The following is a 20,492-nucleotide window of genomic DNA, read 5'->3' as shown; positions in this document are numbered from 1 at the left end:
AGAGAGTAAAACTTTCATAGTATTTAATTTAGTGAAATAACCATGTGATTGGCTGATTAGATACTATCTATCTATCTATCTATCTATCTATCTATCTATCTATCTATCTATCTATCTATCTATCTATCTATCTATCTATCTATCTATCTATCTATCTATCTATCTATCTCGTCGGCGTGTATTGGTATTCGGCTTAATTCGGTTCAACTCGGGCACACTCGGAAGTAATGGGCGTGCTCGACATTTGCACGTCTCACTCGTTGGTACAATCGGATGATCCCAGGTGGGCGGAGCCAAGTAGGAGGAAATGGTACACTTGGCCGACAGCTCCCAAGATAACCGGCGACGAGCATCATACCCGGCAGTTTGGCCATACATTCTCACTTCTTTCAATTCTCCGCTGCAAGAAGAGCTCCCAAGCAAGAGAAATTTCTCAAGTAATTCACAGAGATTAGTATTTTAGATACGTAAAATCCAACTAAAAAATTGTATGCTTCAATTTGTAGAAATATCTATAAAGAGGGTAGGAGATTAACGTTTCAGAGAAACTGCTGCAGGATGGAAACGCAGATACATGTGCCTATCGGGTCGCCAGTAATTAGAAAAATTCCTATTTTCGTGGACGAACACATGGTGACGGAGGGGGCGATGAAGCTCATTAAAGAGCTGAGACCGGCGTGGGACTCCAACAGTGTGAAGACGAAGGTAATCTTAGCAGCTAAGCTAGCTGTACGGAGTATGCTAGGCTATGCTAAGATTGACAGCTCCGTAGCATCACCAGGCACTACCACCCAGCCAGGAGGAGGGCCGAGAAAACACGACCAATTGGCTTGTTATATTTCTAATGCCATATAGTGGACCTTTAGCTATCATCTTTGTGAATTAATTTATAAGGTTGACTTATATTTAATATGTTCTTGTCTCGTTATTAGCAAAAAAAAGTCTTATAACGAAGCACAGTTCTCTCGTGGAGCGCTAAGCTACCAAACTACAGCAAAGCAGCTATCTATCCCCAAAAGTAAAGTATTCTTACCTATATACACACTTCAGTTAAAGTCAGCTTTATATATGCGAAGAGGGAGACGTGAAAGGCCAAATAAAGCATGATAAAGTGACACCGTGGCGTCATTAAATAGCTGGTGGTGACGTGATAGAATGATTGTAATTAATGGAAAAGACTGCAAATGGGTTCATTTTACAGGATAAATTTTGACTCGTGAAGGGAAGTAAAGATAATAAAAAGGTCAGATTCAGGTATGAATGTTAGAGTCCTCGTAGTCTGTTTTACCGTCCCAGTATGAACTACACCCAGGGGGTCTGCAGCCTTCCTTGTTAAATACAGTTTCCAGTTTAAGTTGGCAAACACACCAGCTTAATCTCATTCCTCCTGGTAGGCCGTTGTGACTTGATGCGTGTCCTGATACACGACTTTACTAAAGTTAATTCTTCTCAAGCTGATTTCTTAAGATGCCCTGAGCTAGAGGACAGAGATGTTTTTATGTGCACATGAAACCAGCTGCAAATGAAATGCAGTATGAGCTTACAGAGGAACACTTGTCTTGGCTACCCAGAGACCAGTCTTAAATTGTATTTTAAATCAGATTATAGCTCATTGTCCCACCTTCTTTAAGTTGCGAAAATTGAGTTATGTCGCTTCAATAGATGTGAGCTATTAAGTTTAACATTTAATGCAGGGGTGGCCAAGTCCTTGAGATATACCGTCCTGCAATTTTTAGATGCATCCCTTCTCCAATACAGCTGAATTAAATGGCTGGATTCCCTTATCCACACTTATTCAGCGCTGCAAAGGCCTGGTGACAAGCCATTCATTTGATTTAGGTGTGCAGGAGAAGGATGCATCTAAAAGTTGCAGATAGTAGCTGTGGAGGATTGGACTTGGGCACCCCTTATTTTGTCGTATTGCCTTTTATTTATTTATTTATTTTAGTTTTTAATTTTTACACACTTAGATTTTTTAAACTGAGTTATTTGCTCTTTGCTTAATAGATAAACAAGTCTCAATGAGACAAAGTCAGCATGACTTGGCTTTTAAAGCCGTCAGTCCTATTCAGTTGTAGATCTGCAAATATTAATCTGATCTGAATAATCTTTATTGTGGTAGTCATTCAACAAAACCGGCATGAGGAGATACTGGACAGAGCTAATCCCATTCATCTCTGTTTTATTTAACACAATTCTGAGTTTTTGTCAGCTTCATGTGAACTTTTATGGCAAAAGACACGTTGTTTTGAGAAAAGAGTTAATCTGGAAGGAATTAGTCTGACTGTGGAGACTGTCCTCAGGCAGAGTAAAAAATGTTTTCCTAATGTTTACAACTGTTACATTATTATTGTAATGCAATTAAACCACCATGAGTACAATATTAACTCTTTAATTAGCTTAATATGACAGAAAGAGATATTTTCCATGCTGATATAAATGCTTTTTGTTATCACAAATATCTAATCAGCCAATCACGTGGCAGCATGTAGTCATGTAGACATGGTGAAGACGACTTGCTGAAGTTCAACATCAGCATGAGGAAAAAAAGAGATTTAAGTGACTTTGAACGTGGCATGGTTGTTGGTGCAAGAGACTGGTCTGAGTATGACTAGGTAAAGATAAAAAAAAACTTCATAATAGATAAATGTTACATAAAACTTGTGGAGAGTCTCACAGACTGAAATGAGTAAATTACATGAGTGTTGATGCTCTTCAGTTTGGACTTAAACTCGATTTCATCTAATAAAACTAAGAAGTGGCAGTAGTGCGTTTAAAGAGTGATTGTTTGTGTCAGAGCAGAGTAGCTGCCAACTAAATGCCATTTAATCCTCAGGACTGCTTCTACACAGGCTCATCATCGTACCGAAACAGTTGTTTTTCTTTTTTGCTTCAACTTTATTTTATGGTGCTTTTTAAGCGGAGGTTTAACTCAATGTGTTTTACAGATCAGTGCAGGCCCTAAAAGACACAAACGCAACAAGAATATCAACATATAGTTTTAGGAAGCGACCCGGAGCCGGTGGCCCTGGGCAGATTAGTGACCAACTCTCACTTTTGGTAGTTTAGATTGCAGCTCCCATTTCTCACCATCTTGTAAGTACTTGCTTTTGTATTAATCTTTCTTTCATACATGACCAGAGTGTGGGTAGTAGGGCTGCACAATTATGACCAAAATAATAATCACGATTATTTTGATCAATATTGTAATCACGATTATTTATCACGATCATTGGAAAAACATGTATTTTTATTGCACCAATTATAAACTATGTATATAAACAACTATTTTTAGTGAAAAATTAAACTTTAAATTAGAATAGATTATAAGTAATACAAAAAATACATTTACCATTAATTTTTGAGAAGTTAATGTATATTATGGGGCTACAAAAGAGCCAATCGGGAGCCAAAAGAGCCGAACAGCCCATCACTAGTATAGTTGTAATGGATGCTACTGTGGAGAGGGATGTCGTGAAAAAGGCAAAAATTGATGAAAAGACAACGTAAAAATGTTTAGAACAGCAAAAAAATAAAATAAAATTAAATTCTTCAGTCAATATTTGTTTTTTAAGTTTAATTTTATTAAGTGCAACATGTCAGAACACTTCTAACCTTTTAAATATTTATATCCACACTCTTCATTAATAAACATTACCATCTGCCAGTGCAGGAACAGCCACCAGCAGCTATGTACGTTTCATTTTCAGCCTGGTCATGAAACAGAGGCGATCATCTCCTTCTCTGAATGCAGCTCTGCCGCGTGAGGACCAAGCCTCTTCTGACTGCTTTGGATGGGAGAGGGTCGGCGCAGCACCCAGTCCTCATTGAAGAGTAAACTATACGCTCTTTCACGTCAGTCTCCAAAAGTCTCCAATATCACCAGAAAAATTAGCTAGATTTGTTGCTAATCGCTTTTTTGAAAATAAGTCGCTAGAGGTGATTGAAAACTGTAAAAGGTGTGCGCCCTTGTTCTTTAGGCAGCTTAATGAAGCCTTGGCCTTGCCTTCGCCCCCTGGTGGTCGGCAGACTACTGGTTGAGAATGTGTGTGATCAGAGATGCATGTCCTTAACCTCGTAGAAAACCTTTGGGGTATTGTAAAGAGGAAGATGCAATACACCAGACCCAAAAATGCAGAAGAGCTGAAGGCCACTATCAGAGCAACCTGGGCTCTCATAACACCTGAGCAGTGCCACAGACTGATGGACTCCATGCCACATCGCATGCTGCAGTAATTCAGGCAAAAGGAGCCCCGACTAAGTACTGAGTGCTGTACATGCTCATACTTTTAATGTTCATACTTTTTAGTTGGCCAACATTTCTAGAAATCTTTTTTTTGTATTGGTCTTAAGTAATTTTCTAATTTTCTGGGATATTGAATTTGGGGTTTTCATTAGATGTCAGTTATAATCATCAAAATTAAAAGAAATAAACATTTGAAGTATGTCAGTCTATGAGGAATGAATGTCTACATTATACACGTTTTACTTTTTGAATGGAATTACTGAAATAAATCAACTTTTTCAGGATATTCCCATTTTATGACGAGCACCTGTACATTCAAATCTACACTTTTCAGGGAGCAAGTGTAGCAAGGCCAAGGATACAGGCTGTACCTGTAGCATTCTATATCAGCTGGAAGATTTTTAATAAATTATTTAGACAGCCATTTAAGCCAGCATTATCTTGGTCCAGCCTGGATGTGATGAATAAAGCAATGAAGAAGTTTATAAGTAAAGGCTGTCTGATATATTAGGGCGATATTTCAAAAACTGCTGATCTGCTGGGATTTTCACACACAACCATCTCCAGGGTTTACAGAGAATGGTCTGAAGAAGAGAAAATATCCAGCGAGCAGCAGTTGTCTGAACCAGGATGGTCTGGTTGATGTCAGAGGTCAGAGGAGAATGAGCAGACTGGTTGGAGATGATAGAAAGTCAACAGGAAGTCCAACCAGCACTGGTTCCAACCAAGGTCTGCAGAACATCATCTCTGAACACACACGTCCAGCCTTGAAGCAGATGGGCTACAGCAGCAGAAGACACACCGGGTGCCTCCTGCCAGCTAAGAACAGGAAACTGAGGCTACAATTCACACACACACTCACCAACACTGCAGGTTGCTGCTGGTGTGATGGTGGGGGGGGTATTCTCTTGGCCCACTTTGGGTCCCTTAGTACCAGCTTGGCCTGGTTTCAACCACCACAGCCTACCTGAGTATTGTTGCTGACCATGTCCATCCTTTTAAGACCAACAAAAATGCCAAATATGAAGCAACTGTGTGATGCTATCATATTTATTTGGAGCAAAACCGCAGAGGAATGTTTTCAAAACCTCTGTGAATCTATGAGACTAAGAATTAAGGCAGTTCTAAAGGAAAAAGTGGATCCAACTTGGTACTAGCAAAGAGGACCTAATAAAGTGGCTGATGAGTGTATCATTCTATGTTCTGTCTACTGGTTTTGAGTTTAAAGTTAATGTAAAACTACTATTGATGTCTTTGTGGTGGTATGAAGTAAACACTTTCAGAGATGGCTTTATCAGGAAGTGGAAGATGAATCCTGATTCGTGGGGAAAAGATAAAATGACTCATCTGTTGCAGCTGTGTATTTACTTCCTGCTAGCTTATCTCTCAGGATCTGATTCCCCACCTATTCACACACACCTGACACGGAGAAGTTGACGCTGTTTACCTTCATTTCTGTGGGCCAGGGAGTCAGAGCTTCCTAGTATTCAGCTAAACGACTGGTAGTGAAGCCAGGTTGGATGGAAGTAAGTGTCTGGTTGCAATGGGAGGACGCTGTGGAGCAGCAGAGCTGTTGTTTTGATGTGAGCAGGGAGCTCTTAAATGTGATAAAGAGCAGGAGGGCACCTGATTGGCTCTGCTATCTGAATGAGAAGAGTTACTGTAAATAAACTCATCTGTATCTAAACACCCCAAACCCAGAGCAACCGTTCCCTCTTAGAACCTGGAGTCAGACCACCCAATGAAACCAGTGATGGAGGCTAAAATAATGCTTCCATCATTGTCCCACACCAGCAGTATATGGCTGAATGTTTACCTCTGTCTGAGTCCAAGCTTATCGCTGTCTGTCAACGTATTGATCGGCGGTCTTAGCGGCGTATTGTGTGGGGGGCAGAAGGGATCAGTCATGTGGTAGGAAAGGCCCGTATGCTTGTGTATGTTGGGTCATAACAGGGATTCCTGCATGCCCATCTTTGTGGTCAGTCACGTGTGGAATGTCAGATATGTGTGAGTGAGCGTCTGGGCCGAGTGAAATGCCGACAGCGTGTATGTTGTTATTGTGTTTGCAGCAGGGGGGCGGAGCAACCCACCACTCCAGTGCTTAAGGTCGAGTCAGACTCCCAGTCTGAAGGTTGACCATTCATTGGTACCTCGTTTCTTTTCTGGAGTTGTTAATTCTGCTGCATGTCTTCTGGATTGTCTGAAAGATCAGTTCTTGCAAATATTTTCTGCTGATGTCATACAATACTTCTAAAGAAACCCCCAATAATCTTAATCCAGCTGGAGCGCTCTGATAGAAATGAACTGTGCAACTTGTAGACACCCGGAGAGCCAAATGAAACAGTTCAGCTCCACTGATTGTCTCAAAGCGTGCTTCAAAATAATATAGTTTTATTAGATATAAAGCAGTGATCAGGAAGTTAAACCATCTATACTTGGTTTCAGCTTGCTTAAAAACAACCATGATTTTCTATTAAGTGGGGGAGGAGCAACACTTTTTGTATGTAACAGCAAGAATTACTGAAGAAGTAGAGACAAACACCGAAGAAGAAAACTGGTTCGTCTGTTGGTTAATGCAGAACAACTTGTTTCCACCACATCACAGTAAAACATGGAGCTGCATCAGATCCCAGCCGCCTTGTGATGATCAGATTTCTATCGCAGCTTTTACCGAGTTCTTCCATGTCTGACTGCGAGACGTTTTTCCCGGCCAGAGCCTCCCATCTTCCCACACACGCTTGTTTTGGTTGCCTTTACCCACAATGCCCCTTGCTTTGTAGTCCACTTCCTGTATTTGGTTCACTTGAAGCGGACTGGATCAGCTACTGATAATGAGACGCATCAACAGTTCTTAATGTAACACTGTGGATCAGGTTGAATCTGATTCCATGGAATCCATGAAAAGTGACCTGATCGTGGTTTATAAACCGAGTGTGATGGATCAGGTCATCATGTGTTGGAAAAGTTGTATAATTTGAATGAAATAAAGGACAAATTCCTGAAGTTGGTTGATCTTTCTTTCTTCCTCAGCTCTTCACTGATGGAACCACCAACAAACTCATGGGCTGCTACGTGGATGAAAGTCTTGAGGATGTGGTCCTGGTCCGGGTGTACGGGAATAAGACAGAGCTGATTGTGGACAGAGATAATGAGCTCAAAAGCTTTCAGGTGGTCTTTGTGTCATTCAGCATTATTTTCGTTCATGAAGATGTATCTTTTACCAATTCATTCTTCTTGCCTCCTCCAGGTGCTACACGCTAATGGCTGTGCTCCCCGTCTCTACTGCACCTTTCAAAATGGCATCTGCTATGAGTTCATGCAAGGAGACGCCCTCGGGCCGCAGGATGTCAGGGATCCTACCTTACTCAGGTCAGGACCAAACCCAGTCGTGGGACTCTGCAGCCAGCTCTGACAGAGAATGATGATGATTCCGTTCTTTCTCTGTCCCCCTCAGATTGATAGCCAGGGAAATGGCTCGCATCCATGCCATCCACGCACACAATGGCTGCATCCCGAAGCCCAACCTTTGGATCAAGATGCGGAAGTACTTCTCCCTCGTGGCCACAGAGTTCACCGATCAAGCCTCCAACGCCAGGTAAACCCTGTCACTGCTGCAGCCCAGGGCCTCTGCCCGGGGCCTCTCCCAGGGCCACAGCCCCAGGGCATCTGCCCGGGGCCTCTGCCCGGAGTCTCTGCCAGGGCGTCTGACAGGGCCTCTGCCAGGGCGTCTGACGGGGCCTCTGCCAGGGCGTCTGACGGGGCCTCTGCCCAAGGCCACAGATAGCATTTTGGGTTCACAAAGCACAACTGATAGATTTTTAAGGCAAAGACGATTCTCTTTTTTGTGAAGTGACAAAATAATCAACCAGAAAATGTTTTTTGTGATGATTTTTTAAATACTATATATATTTATTTTCTTTTTACCGTTCAGGCCCCGTTGTAGGCCTGTGCATGGACAGCTGTTAGTAAAAATAAAAGCTGTGGAAAGACTACACTGCATGTGCACCAACAGCCAAAAGGATGGCCAGAATGAGGGGAAGAATTTCCCCAAATGGACAAAAACCTTCATAATGATACAAAAAGTTTAATATTCTCGAAGTAGAGTTCCAGATACAGACTAATATCAGCCACAGTTTCACCAAATCATGTTGTAGAACTATAAAATAAATAAATCGAACACGATATAAACTTACCACCATTTTATCATTTATATCAATCATGATTAATACGTTAGTTTTTTATTGTTTCTGTGTGTTCATGTTTTCTGTGTGAGTGTGGAAAGACGACGGAGTGAGTCGGTACAGAGCTGCTCTTACAGCTGTTAGCAGCTGCTTGCAGAGGTGGTCTTTTGGTTTGTGCTTTTGGCCCACAACAGCCTGAGTCTGGATCACACTTCACCATCCAGAATGATCCAATATTTATGACTTTACACTGCCATGGTTATGTTTAAACAGTAGCGCAGCTCTTTTGTTGCCCTTCGTGCGGCGCTTGGTGCAGCTCTGCTGCTCCCTCAACACACTGCGGTATCTATGCAAATGTTGAAGGAAACGTGGCCTGATTTGCCTGTAACTTTAGTCGTGCCGAGAAGCTGATACGGTGGAGAAGGAGTGCAGCAGTTTATGTTGGTTTGCATCTTCAGATATCGAGCTCACGCTCCAGTCCTGCAATCAGTTGCTTTGATGAAAAATGTGTGGATAATGCTGTTTGTGCAGCGATAGCCCAACATAGCAGTTGATCAGGAATGAGGCGTTAACAAACTAATCTAAACTTTCTGAAAATAACCTTCGACATCAGATGAAGTTTTAGAGCTGTGAGTTAACATGATCATAGTGTGCAGTTGCTCTGGGGCAGGAGTGGGATGGCCTGGTCCTCGAGGGCCACTGTCCTGCAGGTTTTAGGTGTTTTCCTGCTGTTTTAAATCAAATGGATCCAACAGCTTGTTGTCAGGCTCTGCACGATGATGGTTTTAAATGTTTCTGCAGGGAAACGGCTAAAGCTTGCAGTCTGTTTTGCAGCTTCATACAGCCTAAAAGCTGCATTTAACGGTGGAACAGCTGAGTTCTCAAAACCTTTTAGAGGGAGCCTGTTTTCAGCATTTAGGAGAGGAGAAATGGGCAACTTGGAGGCTTTCCTGGTAACATAACATGAACTATATCAACATAAATGATATGGTTTTATTCTAAACCTTGTTTAAAATGATACCTCGGAATAATCTAATGACTTGTGTGGGCTGATTTTCCTCCTGCTGCATCTCTCTGCGGTACTCACCTGCCAAAGCAACCACACCACTTCCAGGTCAACCACACCGCTGACCTGTTAAAGGGAATCACTCAGCTGCTGATGCTGCACTTGTGTGCAGCATTTTTACATTTATGATTAACAACAGATTGTTAAAGACTTATAAAAATGTTTGGTCCCTTTCATTCCCATCTTTTTTTTTTCTGGTTCCTCTCTGGGTGAAAAAGAAGGAGCCCTTCCACAAGCTGGCCAGCTGCTCATTTCCTGCTGATACCTCTGTGGTGATGGCTATTAGACTAAGCCCAGCCTGCGTCTTATATAACTGGAACAATAAAAGCTGACTGGATTAGGGAGTCTGAGGCATGTACCTGGTCAGCAGATGTTTGCTTGGCTCCAAGTGTTGGCTCAGTTCACTGCCTTCCTTAGTAACTCAGACAGGTGGCATCCTGTTTTCAATTTAAATTTCCCTCTAGGATTAATAAATAATTTTTCATTTATGTTTCTTTAAGAATTTAGTTTAAACTTAAGTAATCTAGGTAGATGATAGATCCACTCTCAGATCAGTTGAAGCTGAGTCAGTCTGGAAGAAGCTGCTACCCAGGTGGATATCTGCTGGGGAAAGGTGTTTGATCCAGCCAAATGGCCTGTTTTCTCTCTTCTCCTACTATCAGGCTGGCTGTGGATTAAGCACCATAAGCCCATTACAGTCAGCACAGGGGTCTTTACTCAGCACTCGGGATTTGGTTGACTGACACATTAACTCAGTGACTCAAATCTTAGTCCACATGCTGGTAACTCACTTTCAGCCCACTTTAGAGGCAATCTGATGCTGACTGAGTTGTCAGCATGAGATCTGTGCAATACAGAAGATATTTGCACAAGAAACAGCAGTCCTAACATCAAGCATAGCAACATGACGGGGAGAAACTCAGCTAAAAAACTCTACCAAGCATCGCATCCAAACCAAACACAGTTCAAACCCCAAGCAGTTCTATGGGAAAGTAGAAAACCAGGAGAACATCTCTGTCCACTTTAGAGCTTCTGCTAGTTTCTCCACTTCAAGCAAACCACACAAACAAGGAGTCACATGACAGCAGAGACTCTGCTGGTTACAAAGACGTCTGTCTCATCACTGTGGGACAGAAACTCTGGAGCTAGCAGCCAGAACCAGAAATCATGTCTTACTTTTGCTGTTTGTGGTGAAAAGTTTGATTCCAGCTCTAAAACCTCTGCTAATGTTTCTCCTATGACTCTGCCTTGTTTGAAATGAACCATGAAGGTCCTGCTGGTTTCCATGGAGATGAAGGAGGTTTATAGTGAAGGGTTCACTCTTCCTGTCATAGACTATCTTGGCTTCACTTCTTCCTGGACCCTCATGGTGTTTCTAAGGTGAATGTGGGGCTATCCCTGGATCCTCCTGACTCTGACCGTTGATGGAGGCGTCCATCATCATCATCATCATCATCATCCTGAGATATTTACCTGCCTAACACCTCAATTAAACACCTGGAAACCTGCTCAGCTTCACTTTTTATCTTCTACTGTAGCACAGTTCCTCACCAGATATTACTTTACTCATTCCTAGGATTACTTTACTCATTACTAGGATTACTTTACTCATTCATACGATTACGTTACTCATTACTAGGACTATTTTACTCATTCCTAGGATTACTTGACTCATCCCTAGAACTACTTTATTTATTCCTGGGATTACTTTACTCATTCCTAGGACTACTTTACTCATTCCTAGGATAACTTTACCCATTCCTAGGACTTATCTAGTAATATCACATGTCTCAGCTTTCTGCAGAAGCGGCTCTTGTTGTGAAGACAAACTTCATTTATTATGGGCCTTATATTTCAGACGGGAGGCAGAAAAATAGGGCTCATCTAGATGAGCTCAATGTGTTCCCAGGAGCCAGCTGGTGGAAGCCCTACCCAGCCTGTGTGCTGCCTGAGCGTGTTCGTGTCAGTTGTTTTCAGTTCACATATGTTCCCACTTTACAATGATTCCAAAACAAAGAAGGCAGCTTGCTTTGGTTTATAACATGTAGGGAAAATAATTCTGCCATAGTGTTTACAGACACCTGTCGTCGTCACGGCAGCAGTAAAAAAAGCTGACCTTTTCTTCATCTCCTTCCTATCCAGAATCCAGCAGGAGGTTCCCAGTAAGGCGGTGCTGGAGCAGGAGATGGTGTGGATGAAGGAGCATCTTTCCACGCTGGGATCTCCTGTGGTGCTCTGTCACAATGACCTGCTCTGCAAGAACATCATCCACAACAGCAAAGAGGGTAGGTTGTGGCTTTGCTTCCCATTTTCTTCCATATTGTTATTATTGTTTTGTTAGTGATTTCCAGCACGTTTCCCAAACCTGAAGATGCTGACAGCTGTCAGGTATCCATTTACATCTCAAAGGAGAGACGTGAGTCCAGTGTGTTTCTGGTTTAATGTGCATGAATTAGTCCTAACCATCAACAAATCACATGGAGAAAAAAAGGGGAAGGAAAATGGAAAGAGCTTCTTTTTTTCAGGCAGTACTTTAAGTTCTGGGAACGCAGGACTCCAGACTAACTCTTTTTTACGAGGAGCACAGGGGCCCCTAACTTAAATTTTTAGGAGCGCAAGCAGAAAATTTAGGGGGGCATACTAAAATCGCCTTGCAAAGCAAATATTCACATTTCTTCTCATTTTCACTGTATTAGTGATAATACAGGCAATGACCGGCAAATGTTTTGGTCGCCATTGCGCAAGTAGATGAAAAATTCACTTGCGCTGTCTCACATTTTAGTCGCAAAATGCAACCATTTGGTCGCAATCTGGACTCCAGGAACGGCTGTAATGTTAAGACATACACACAAAAAAGTCCCCTCCTGGATTTAATAAAGAAAACAGGTAAGAGATAGTTACTGCATAAATGATGATGTTTCAGCTGCAACAAGTTCTTTAACCCCAACTCATGCAGTGAGTATCTTTTCATTTCTGAACCATGTGTGAAGACACATCCTTTGTTTATGGAAAAGATGTTAGTCTGTCTCAGAAGGGTCAGATTACTGGCAGCAACAGAGGAAACATCTAAGGAGATGCAGAAACTATTAAAACTAAGTTAGGAACTATCCACCGCATTATTAAAACCTGGAAGGATGGTGGGAAACTATCGTCTTCCAGGAAGAAATGTGGCCAGAAAAAAATGTCCTGAATGATGGTGATCAGTGATCACTTACACATTTGGTGAAATCAGAACTCAGGACTATGTTAAATAGTGAAAGTTAGAACATTTTCACATGAACGATGTGAGGGAACTCAAGGGACTGAACAGCTGTGTAGCCAGAAGAAAACCACTAACCAGTGAGGCTAACAGAGAAAAAGACTTCAGGGAGTATGAAGACTGGACTCTGGAGCCATGGAAGAAGGTCATGTGGTCTGATGAGTCCAGATTTATCCTGTTCCAGAGTGAAGAAGCATCAGGATAAGAAGAGAAGAGGATGAAGTGATGCAACCATCATGCTTAGAGCCTAATGTACAAGCCTGTTGGGGCAGTCTGTGATCTGGAGTTGCTGCAGTTTGTCAGGTCTGGGATCAGGTCTAGGACCAGGTCTAGGCTCAGCAACGTTATGTGTCCAAAGAATGAGGTCATCTGATACCTGAATACACTGAAGGAGCAGGTTATTCCATCTTCCCTGATGGCAGTGCCAGGATTCATGGGGCTCAGATTGTAAAGAGTGGTTCAGAGAACAGGAGACATCATTTTCACACAGGGATCGGCCACCACAGAGTCCAGACCTGAACCCCATGGAGAATCTTTGGGATGTGTGGGAGGAGGCTTTGCACAATGATCCATAAGTAGCTTTATAAACATTTTTCATGCATTAGTGAAAGTTTACTTTTCAGTTTTTGCCATTTCCATTCAGCTTTTCACATTCAGTCTCTCAAAGTTTGCTTTCTTAAATGACTTAAAACGTTCTAGATTAAACTTCCTACAGATGCAGGATATGGGCCACTTCAAGTGGACCAAATTCAGGAAGCGCACTACAAGGCCAAGTGCATTGTGGGTAAACACAGCCACAACATATGCTTACGTAGGACGATAGGCAGCTCTGTCTGGGAGAAAAGTCTCGCGGTCAGATGTGGAAGAACTCAGTAACAGTTCTGATAGAAATCTGATCAACACTGGATGGCTAGGATCTGATGCTCCATGTTTCCTCTGAGGTAGAAACAGAAGTTCTGCATTAACCACTTTTCTTCTTCATTTTTTTTCTTACTTCTCCTTCAGTAATTCTTGACGCAGTGCTGCCTCTGGCGAGGAGGGGAATAGGTTATTTACAGGTCTGATTTGTTTGAGTTGTGCAGTATTAACTTTGTCCAGAAGGATGTTTCAGCCCCCAAATGAACAGAGTCCCCAAAAGTACAGAGTCTATCCTGGTGTGAATACACCCAGAACCTGCATACAAACAGCTGAACCATGAAGACAGATAAGTGATCGAATCAAACCCACCCAGCTCAGTTTTAAGAAGGAGTTTAAAATAAAATCAACAAGAAATTGAAACTACAGGAAAAATGCTGCGTATCAAATCCAGAAATCAGTCAGGGCGATTTTTCTACATTCCCAGTTATGGATTTGGTTTGTTTCACACATGAAAGCAAATTTTCTAAGACAGGAAAGTTCTGGGTTCTGACAGATCAGACAGGACATCGTTGGGGGTGTGTTGTGGTGAAAACATAAAATCTGAGCGTGCACACGATGATCTGCCGTACACGTGATGCCTCTTCTTGTCTCTCAGGTCATGTCCGCTTTATCGACTACGAATACTCCAGCTACAACTACCAGGCCTTTGACATCGGAAACCACTTCAACGAATTTGCAGGTTTGCTAACCGCAGCGTGATTTCCTTGTGAGCGTTGATGTGGCGTCTGATGTGGCACAGATTATCAAACAGCTGTGTCCTTGTGTGTGATCAGGCATGACGGAGCTGGACTACGGACTCTACCCCAGTCGGGACATGCAGATGGACTGGCTGAAAGAGTACCTGCAGGCCTACAAGTTCTTCTCCAAGAAGACGGAGGAGGTCAGCCAGCGAGAGCTGGAGACGCTCTACGTTCAGGTCAACAAGTTTGCTCTGGTGAGGGGAAAACTGCCGGCTAACACACCAGACCCACAGTGTCTCACGTTACTTCACCACATCTGATATCTAATGTGTCTCCCTCAAGGCTTCTCACTTCTTTTGGGGCTTCTGGGCGCTCATCCAAGCCAAATACTCCTCCATCGACTTTGACTTCCTCGGGTAAGTCTTTGTGTGTGTGGAAGGGCGACCCTTTGTCCCCGCCCCCCCACTTGTGCTGTATGTTGCGTAACTAATGGGTCAAAGCATTTCTGAAAACAATCTGTCAGCATGGCTGAAGAAGAGCATTGAGGCAGAATGAAACCAATAACCCCAAAAGCAAACCGGTCTCACGTTTCTTTTATGAGCCTCCCAACATTTAATACACCCTGTTCTCACACATGCAAACACACACAGAGCCCAGGTGGGTCTCCCCTCATTGTGGACTGAGGGTTTTAATGGATGCAACTCCTCTCATCTTCTAAACTGATTTGTTTTCTTAACAGTAGATCTGCATTTATGTTGATGAGCAACTTTTTCTGATTATAGAGACTAAAACTGAGCAGTAAAACCTTCAAAAGAGCCCCGTCAGTTTCAAGATCTCGCATTAAAATGTGTATTTATTTGCTCGTCCAAATAAAAAAAAAAAAAAAAAAAAAAAATGAAAAGCAACAGGAAGTCCAACCAGCACTGGTTCCCACCATCTCTGAACACACAACACGTTCAGCCTTGAAGCAGATGGGCTACAGCAGCAGAAGACACACCGGGTGCCTCCTGCCAGCTAAGAACAGGAAACTGAGGCTACAATTCACACACACTCACCAACACTGGACAATAGAAGATGGAGAAACGTTGCTGGTCTGATGAGTCTCCATTTCAGCTCCACATTCAGATGCTAGGCTCAGAATCTGCTGGAAACATCCTGGCTCACCCATTAATGTGGCAAGGTGTAAGCGCCACATCTTCCTGTAATAATAATAATAATGTAGTAATTTTGACCATTTTATATGCAATAACTTGCTAATAATGTACTTTATTATGCCACTGGTTGGTTATTGGACTAGCATGACAAAATCCTTTGAAAATGTAATAATAATATAATAATACATAAATAAGACTATTTCTCAGAAATCCAAGATTTTTTTTTACATTTTTGTGCAGCTTGCTCATCAAAAGTAGGTATGATGACATTGTTTGTCAGTTATTATGTTATTGGCTTTATTATATTTAAAATTGGAAAAATGATCATATTAGTGGTTGCTACACGTGCACAAAAAAATCTTAATCTTGTTTGAGCATAAAACGTTTCTCCAGAAAGCTGCTTCTTCCAGAGAAGCTTCTTCAGCCTCCTAGTTCACGGTGACGTAACTTCCATCACCAGGAAGCTGCTTCGTTCCTTCCTGCAGTGCCGTCACCTCTCCGTTTCTCCTGTTGGTTGCAGGTACGCTGTGCTACGTTTCAACCAGTACTTCAACACCAAACCTGCATTGATGGCCCTGCAGATCCCAGAATGAGCCGCCATGACAGGAGGGGAAGCTGCAGCGGGTGGGATGCTGGGACTTCCTGCAGACTGGGACCGTTCTCTGAGCAGGGCGTTGCTGGATGGCTGCTCGGTCCACCATGCATCTCTTCTCTGCAGCAAGCGCAATTACACTTTTCATTCCTTCAGACTTACCTCCACGTCCGTCACGACTCTAGCTCAGAAACTGCAGAACCTCCAGGTGTATGTTTGACTGTCTTTAATTTATGTGGATGAACCCGGGACGTTTGTCTTTTCCAGAATGAGCTCCTCAGCCTGCGTTTGAAGGTCAGCAGAGACGACTCTGTATGTTTGATGCTGACACTTTGTCCAGATTGCGTTCTGTGACTTACGCCTCCAGGAGCGTTAACCTGGTTTTACTGACACTGTGTGTGTGCAATGAGACCATTCTTCCCTCCGTCTGCTGACACTTCACCACTCGTAGCTCTGATCTTCGTCACCTCTCCTCCTCTTCCATCTTTGGTGCTAAGCGCTGGTAGCCGCCGTGTTTCTACACGAGCCACGGATCATTAGCGCGTCAGGTCCTCCGGGGATGTCTTAGCTCTGGTTTTTCTCGGCTTTTCCTCAGTTGCTCTTCTGGTTTTCCCTCCTGTAGCAAACTGTTGCTGCTTCTGCTGCTGCTGGAAATGCAGACGCTATTTATTCTGTGTGCCGAAGGAAAGACCTGATGGACAGAAACCAAGTGTCTGCAGGTTCAATCACTATTGTGTTCTAGCAATGAGTGATAGCATAGCGACGTGTATTTATTTATGTAAAGATGTTATGGAATATTTACCATCTCAGGTTAACGACTCCTTATTTTGGGCTGCTTTGGAAAGCGATGCGTGTTAAATTGGGAGGAGGATGGTGGTACCGTGTGACGTTAACTGGGTGATTTTCTAGCTTCTTGACTTTTATGGTGTGAGGGGAAATGCATCGCACTGCTAACTTTCCATTTAACCTTTCCAGACCTCCTGGAAAATCTCAGCTTCTGATCCTCCTCCTGCTCACTTTCTCCTCACATGTCTGGCTTTGACCTCCTCCTCGTTTCCCTCCATCATCTGAGGCCGAGCAGTGGCACCTCTTCTACAAGTCGGCCTCATGCCGATCATTTCCCTTTCAGACAGATTTTGTTTCAGGTGGTGAACAAATCATTTCTACGGTTGAATCCACAGGACTGTGCAAAAGTCTTGAGCCTCATTTCTTTCCATATTGGCAGGAAAACAGGAAAAGGTTTTTATTAAATGCAAAATGAAGCAGGAACAACGTTTGAGTGATCCTGAGAGTGAATATTTGTTCTGAGCAGCTTCATTCTCCATCAGTCAGAACCTCTTAGAGAAGCTTGCTGGAATAGTTCTCCAGGCTTCCTGAAGCACTTTCCAAAGCTCTTCTTTGGATGTTTCTGCCTCATTCTGCAAGTTAATGTCATTAGAAACTAAACCCATTAAAACCAAATATGTTAGATGTCAGGCATGGTGTCACAGAACATGACAACAGTCGGAACGAGAGCTGCATGAAGGCAAGAACATTTATATCATCGAACTGTTGGCATTATTTGCTCTGAGGCGGATGCAAATATTTAGAAGTATCGGCCAACGCAGAACACCTTGACTCCTGGTGAAACTCCTGAACATGGCTTTGCAGCATCTGCTGCACGTGTTGGAGGTTTTATTTGTATTATTTGCAGCTTCTGTACACCTGGCTCCGCCTCCTCCACCTTCACCTGCCTCGCTGGTTGTTCCTCTGCCAGCTGCTGCAGGAACCTCGATGTTGGCATTTATTCCTGTAGGGTCCAGTATGTTGTAAGATACAGAACAGGTCATCACCATGTAACGCAGAATACTCCATCTGATTCATTTGGATGAAAATTCACCCAGTTTGAGGGAAAAGTCAGGAACCAGTAAGGCTTTATGGTTTTACTGGACAGAATTATTGAATGTAGAAATTTGGAACTGGTCAAAATGACCTGAGCTGTTCTCCAGCCTGATAATATCCAGATAGTAACTTAACTGTGCAGTTATTTCAGCTTGACTTGCATCTGCGCTGATCTCCCACAGAGATGGATGCAGCAGAATGTCTGATGTCTCGGCCCACATGGTGTCTGATAACGGCTTGATTCGCCTCGTGTGCATTTACATTGATGGAGCTGCAATTAATAACCAGTTTGAACTCTAACTGGAGTTTCACTCTTTGGGAATCTTTTTATTGGTCTTTAAACTGTGTGATGTTTGGCATTTTTCATAGATGTAACTAAAAAAAAAAAAGCAGGATGCAAGTTCCAGTGTAAAGTAGCCAAATTCAGTGTAGATGCAGCCCTTCAGTTAGGAGCTGTTTAGTGCCTGGTTGATTCATGAGTAACAGGGAGGGAAGAAAGAAGACACTAACCGGACCGTAAATGAGTGAAAAGGTAAAAAGATCCTCAGAATGCCTAAAAAACTGTTAAGACTACTTAGAACGATCAGAAAGTCAGACTGCTTGGAAGCAAAATATGAAGAAATGAATGATGGCTCAAGACTTTATAGAAAAAAATATATTTCCAGGATTTGTTCAACGCTGCAGAAGCACCAGTCAAACTATTCATGTCGGTTTGTCCTCCTTTGCCTCAGAGATGGAAGCACAGAAGGTGTTTGTCTTCAGCAGAACCTGGAGCTAACCCAAAATTTCACAGGTTTTAAAGACTGAACAAGTCTGTTCTGAGTTTTAATCAAACTTCAAACTGTGCTGAATTCCAGACGGTGGAGTTGGTGTTTTCAGGCCAGTAGAGATCATCCTCCATCATCTCGGGCCGAAGCCTCGAACCACAATGCTGTTTATGCCCCTGACAGACATCCAGGCTGCAACCAGACCCACTGATGCAGCTAAATGTTGCTGCATGAGTGTTTCTGATTGCTCCTGGATCGGATCCTGAAATGATCCAGTGAAGTGATGTCTTCTCTATCAGCCGCTCTCCTCAGATTATTTACTCCCTCATAAGCCCAGAGGGGGGCGCCAGAGAGCCCTGACCTTTGTCCTGCTTTGCTGGTGTCATGTAACTGACGGGGCTTAATAATTGAGCAGGTGAGTGTCGGCCTGTCAGAGCATTAACTGATGCTAATGGCTTTCATTCAGGGCAGTTAACCTCAGAAGCTATGAGGGGGATGTGTGGGTGCTTTTTATCTCAGAAAGGCAGGATAACTGGGACTCGGTTACCCAGACAAACACTAACTCACACTGATGGCACATATTTGGAAGCAGGAAGAAGTGAGATTGACTCGAAGAAAGCACACTTTTAATTTTAGAGAAGCCATCAGGTCCGAGTTTAGAGGGTCGGGTAGTCTGCTTGTAGACTTCTAGAGGCCAAATTAGTGAAGTTGCTGCTTGAACGCACAATTCCAGTCCGGTTAGAAGTGACCCAGGACACATCAGGCTTCTGTTTGCTCATCAGAAGAGACCCAGGGGGGTCGGCAGATCCTTCAAAGAAAACACGACTCGGTTTGAACTGATGCTGTAGGGTCAGTGATCTGAAAACTCGTTCCCCACAGAACCCAGGTTCTCCTAAAACACTCCGTTAGCTGAGGTTCGGACCGTTGGTCACCTTCACCCACACTTTGCTGCCAAAACGTCTCAGTCTTCAGTCTCAGGGCGGATGTATGGAGGGCGAAAAGTGCCACAATGTGCCACATAAATACAGCGTTGAATAATTAAATGTCAATTTATTAAAGCTGAAAATAAACACATTATAAATATTGCTGGTAATTAAGTGATATTGAAAAATATAATCACACATAGTTAATAAAATTTGGAAATAGATTTATAACTATAAGTAATTTAACTTAGAAAAACTGATGTTAAAACAACGCAGGAAACATAATTAAACTCTCCTGAGCTCATCAGCAGATGGTCTGACTAGTTACCCTGCTCCACACGTCTACAAATTGGTCCCAAATAAAATTACAAATATTTTATTAATCCTAGAGGGAAATAAAGTAACGGGAGAAAAAAATAAAGTAAATAATAAAATAAATAAAAATTAAAAGATCCCTGCAGAGCCTGGTGAAGTACTCGGATCAGGTGGCAGTATTTATCTACACATAAAATTATCCATGTTTTATATAAAATAAAATATTTTAATTATTTTTTTATTAATAAAATGTCAGATTTTAATAAATTGAAATATTTAATTATTCAGTGCTGTGCTTACTCATTTCATTGTGGCACTTTCTTCCTCCAAGTTAAGTTTATTAACTAGACCAGGTAAAACCTTTGTCTCGAACGACCAGTAGAAACCGCTTCTTCTGCATCGTAATGACTTCACTTTGTTTCTCTTGCCGCTTTTTGATTTGCATTAATGCTCAACTTTATCTCTTGAGGTTGTTTTTGTTCATTTCAGAAGAAAACTTGATGCACTTTT

The 20,492-nt window shown here is 42.5% G+C and overlaps 1 protein-coding gene across 1 annotated transcript; it reads left to right on the top strand.

Moving 5' to 3' along the window:
- Nucleotides 1-316: 316 nt before the first annotated feature.
- etnk2 (ethanolamine kinase 2) lies at nucleotides 317-20,076 on the top strand. The gene is made up of 9 exons (XM_041979927.1): nucleotides 317-705; nucleotides 7,277-7,414; nucleotides 7,494-7,615; nucleotides 7,701-7,841; nucleotides 11,636-11,778; nucleotides 14,266-14,349; nucleotides 14,444-14,604; nucleotides 14,693-14,766; nucleotides 16,025-20,076. The coding sequence occupies exons 1-9, from the start codon at nucleotides 559-561 to the stop codon at nucleotides 16,095-16,097; spliced, it is 1,083 nt and encodes a 360-aa protein (XP_041835861.1). The 5' UTR covers nucleotides 317-558; the 3' UTR covers nucleotides 16,098-20,076.
- Nucleotides 20,077-20,492: the final 416 nt, after the last annotated feature.

The sequence above is a fragment of the Melanotaenia boesemani genome, chromosome 3 (genome assembly GCF_017639745.1).
Source record: "Melanotaenia boesemani isolate fMelBoe1 chromosome 3, fMelBoe1.pri, whole genome shotgun sequence".
Classification (NCBI taxonomy): Eukaryota; Metazoa; Chordata; class Actinopteri; order Atheriniformes; family Melanotaeniidae; genus Melanotaenia; species Melanotaenia boesemani.
Note: the sequence above shows the minus strand (reverse complement) of the source record. Positions and strands in the feature narration are given on the sequence as shown.

Coding starts and splice junctions, on each gene's coding strand:
- etnk2 (XM_041979927.1), top strand. CDS start 559: ATGGAAACGCAGATACATGTGCCTATCGGGTCGCCAGTAATTAGAAAA. Junction 706..7,276: donor CCAACAGTGTGAAGACGAAG/GTAATCTTAGCA, acceptor TTTCTTCCTCAG/CTCTTCACTGATGGAACCAC. Junction 14,767..16,024: donor ATCGACTTTGACTTCCTCGG/GTAAGTCTTTGT, acceptor TGTTGGTTGCAG/GTACGCTGTGCTACGTTTCA.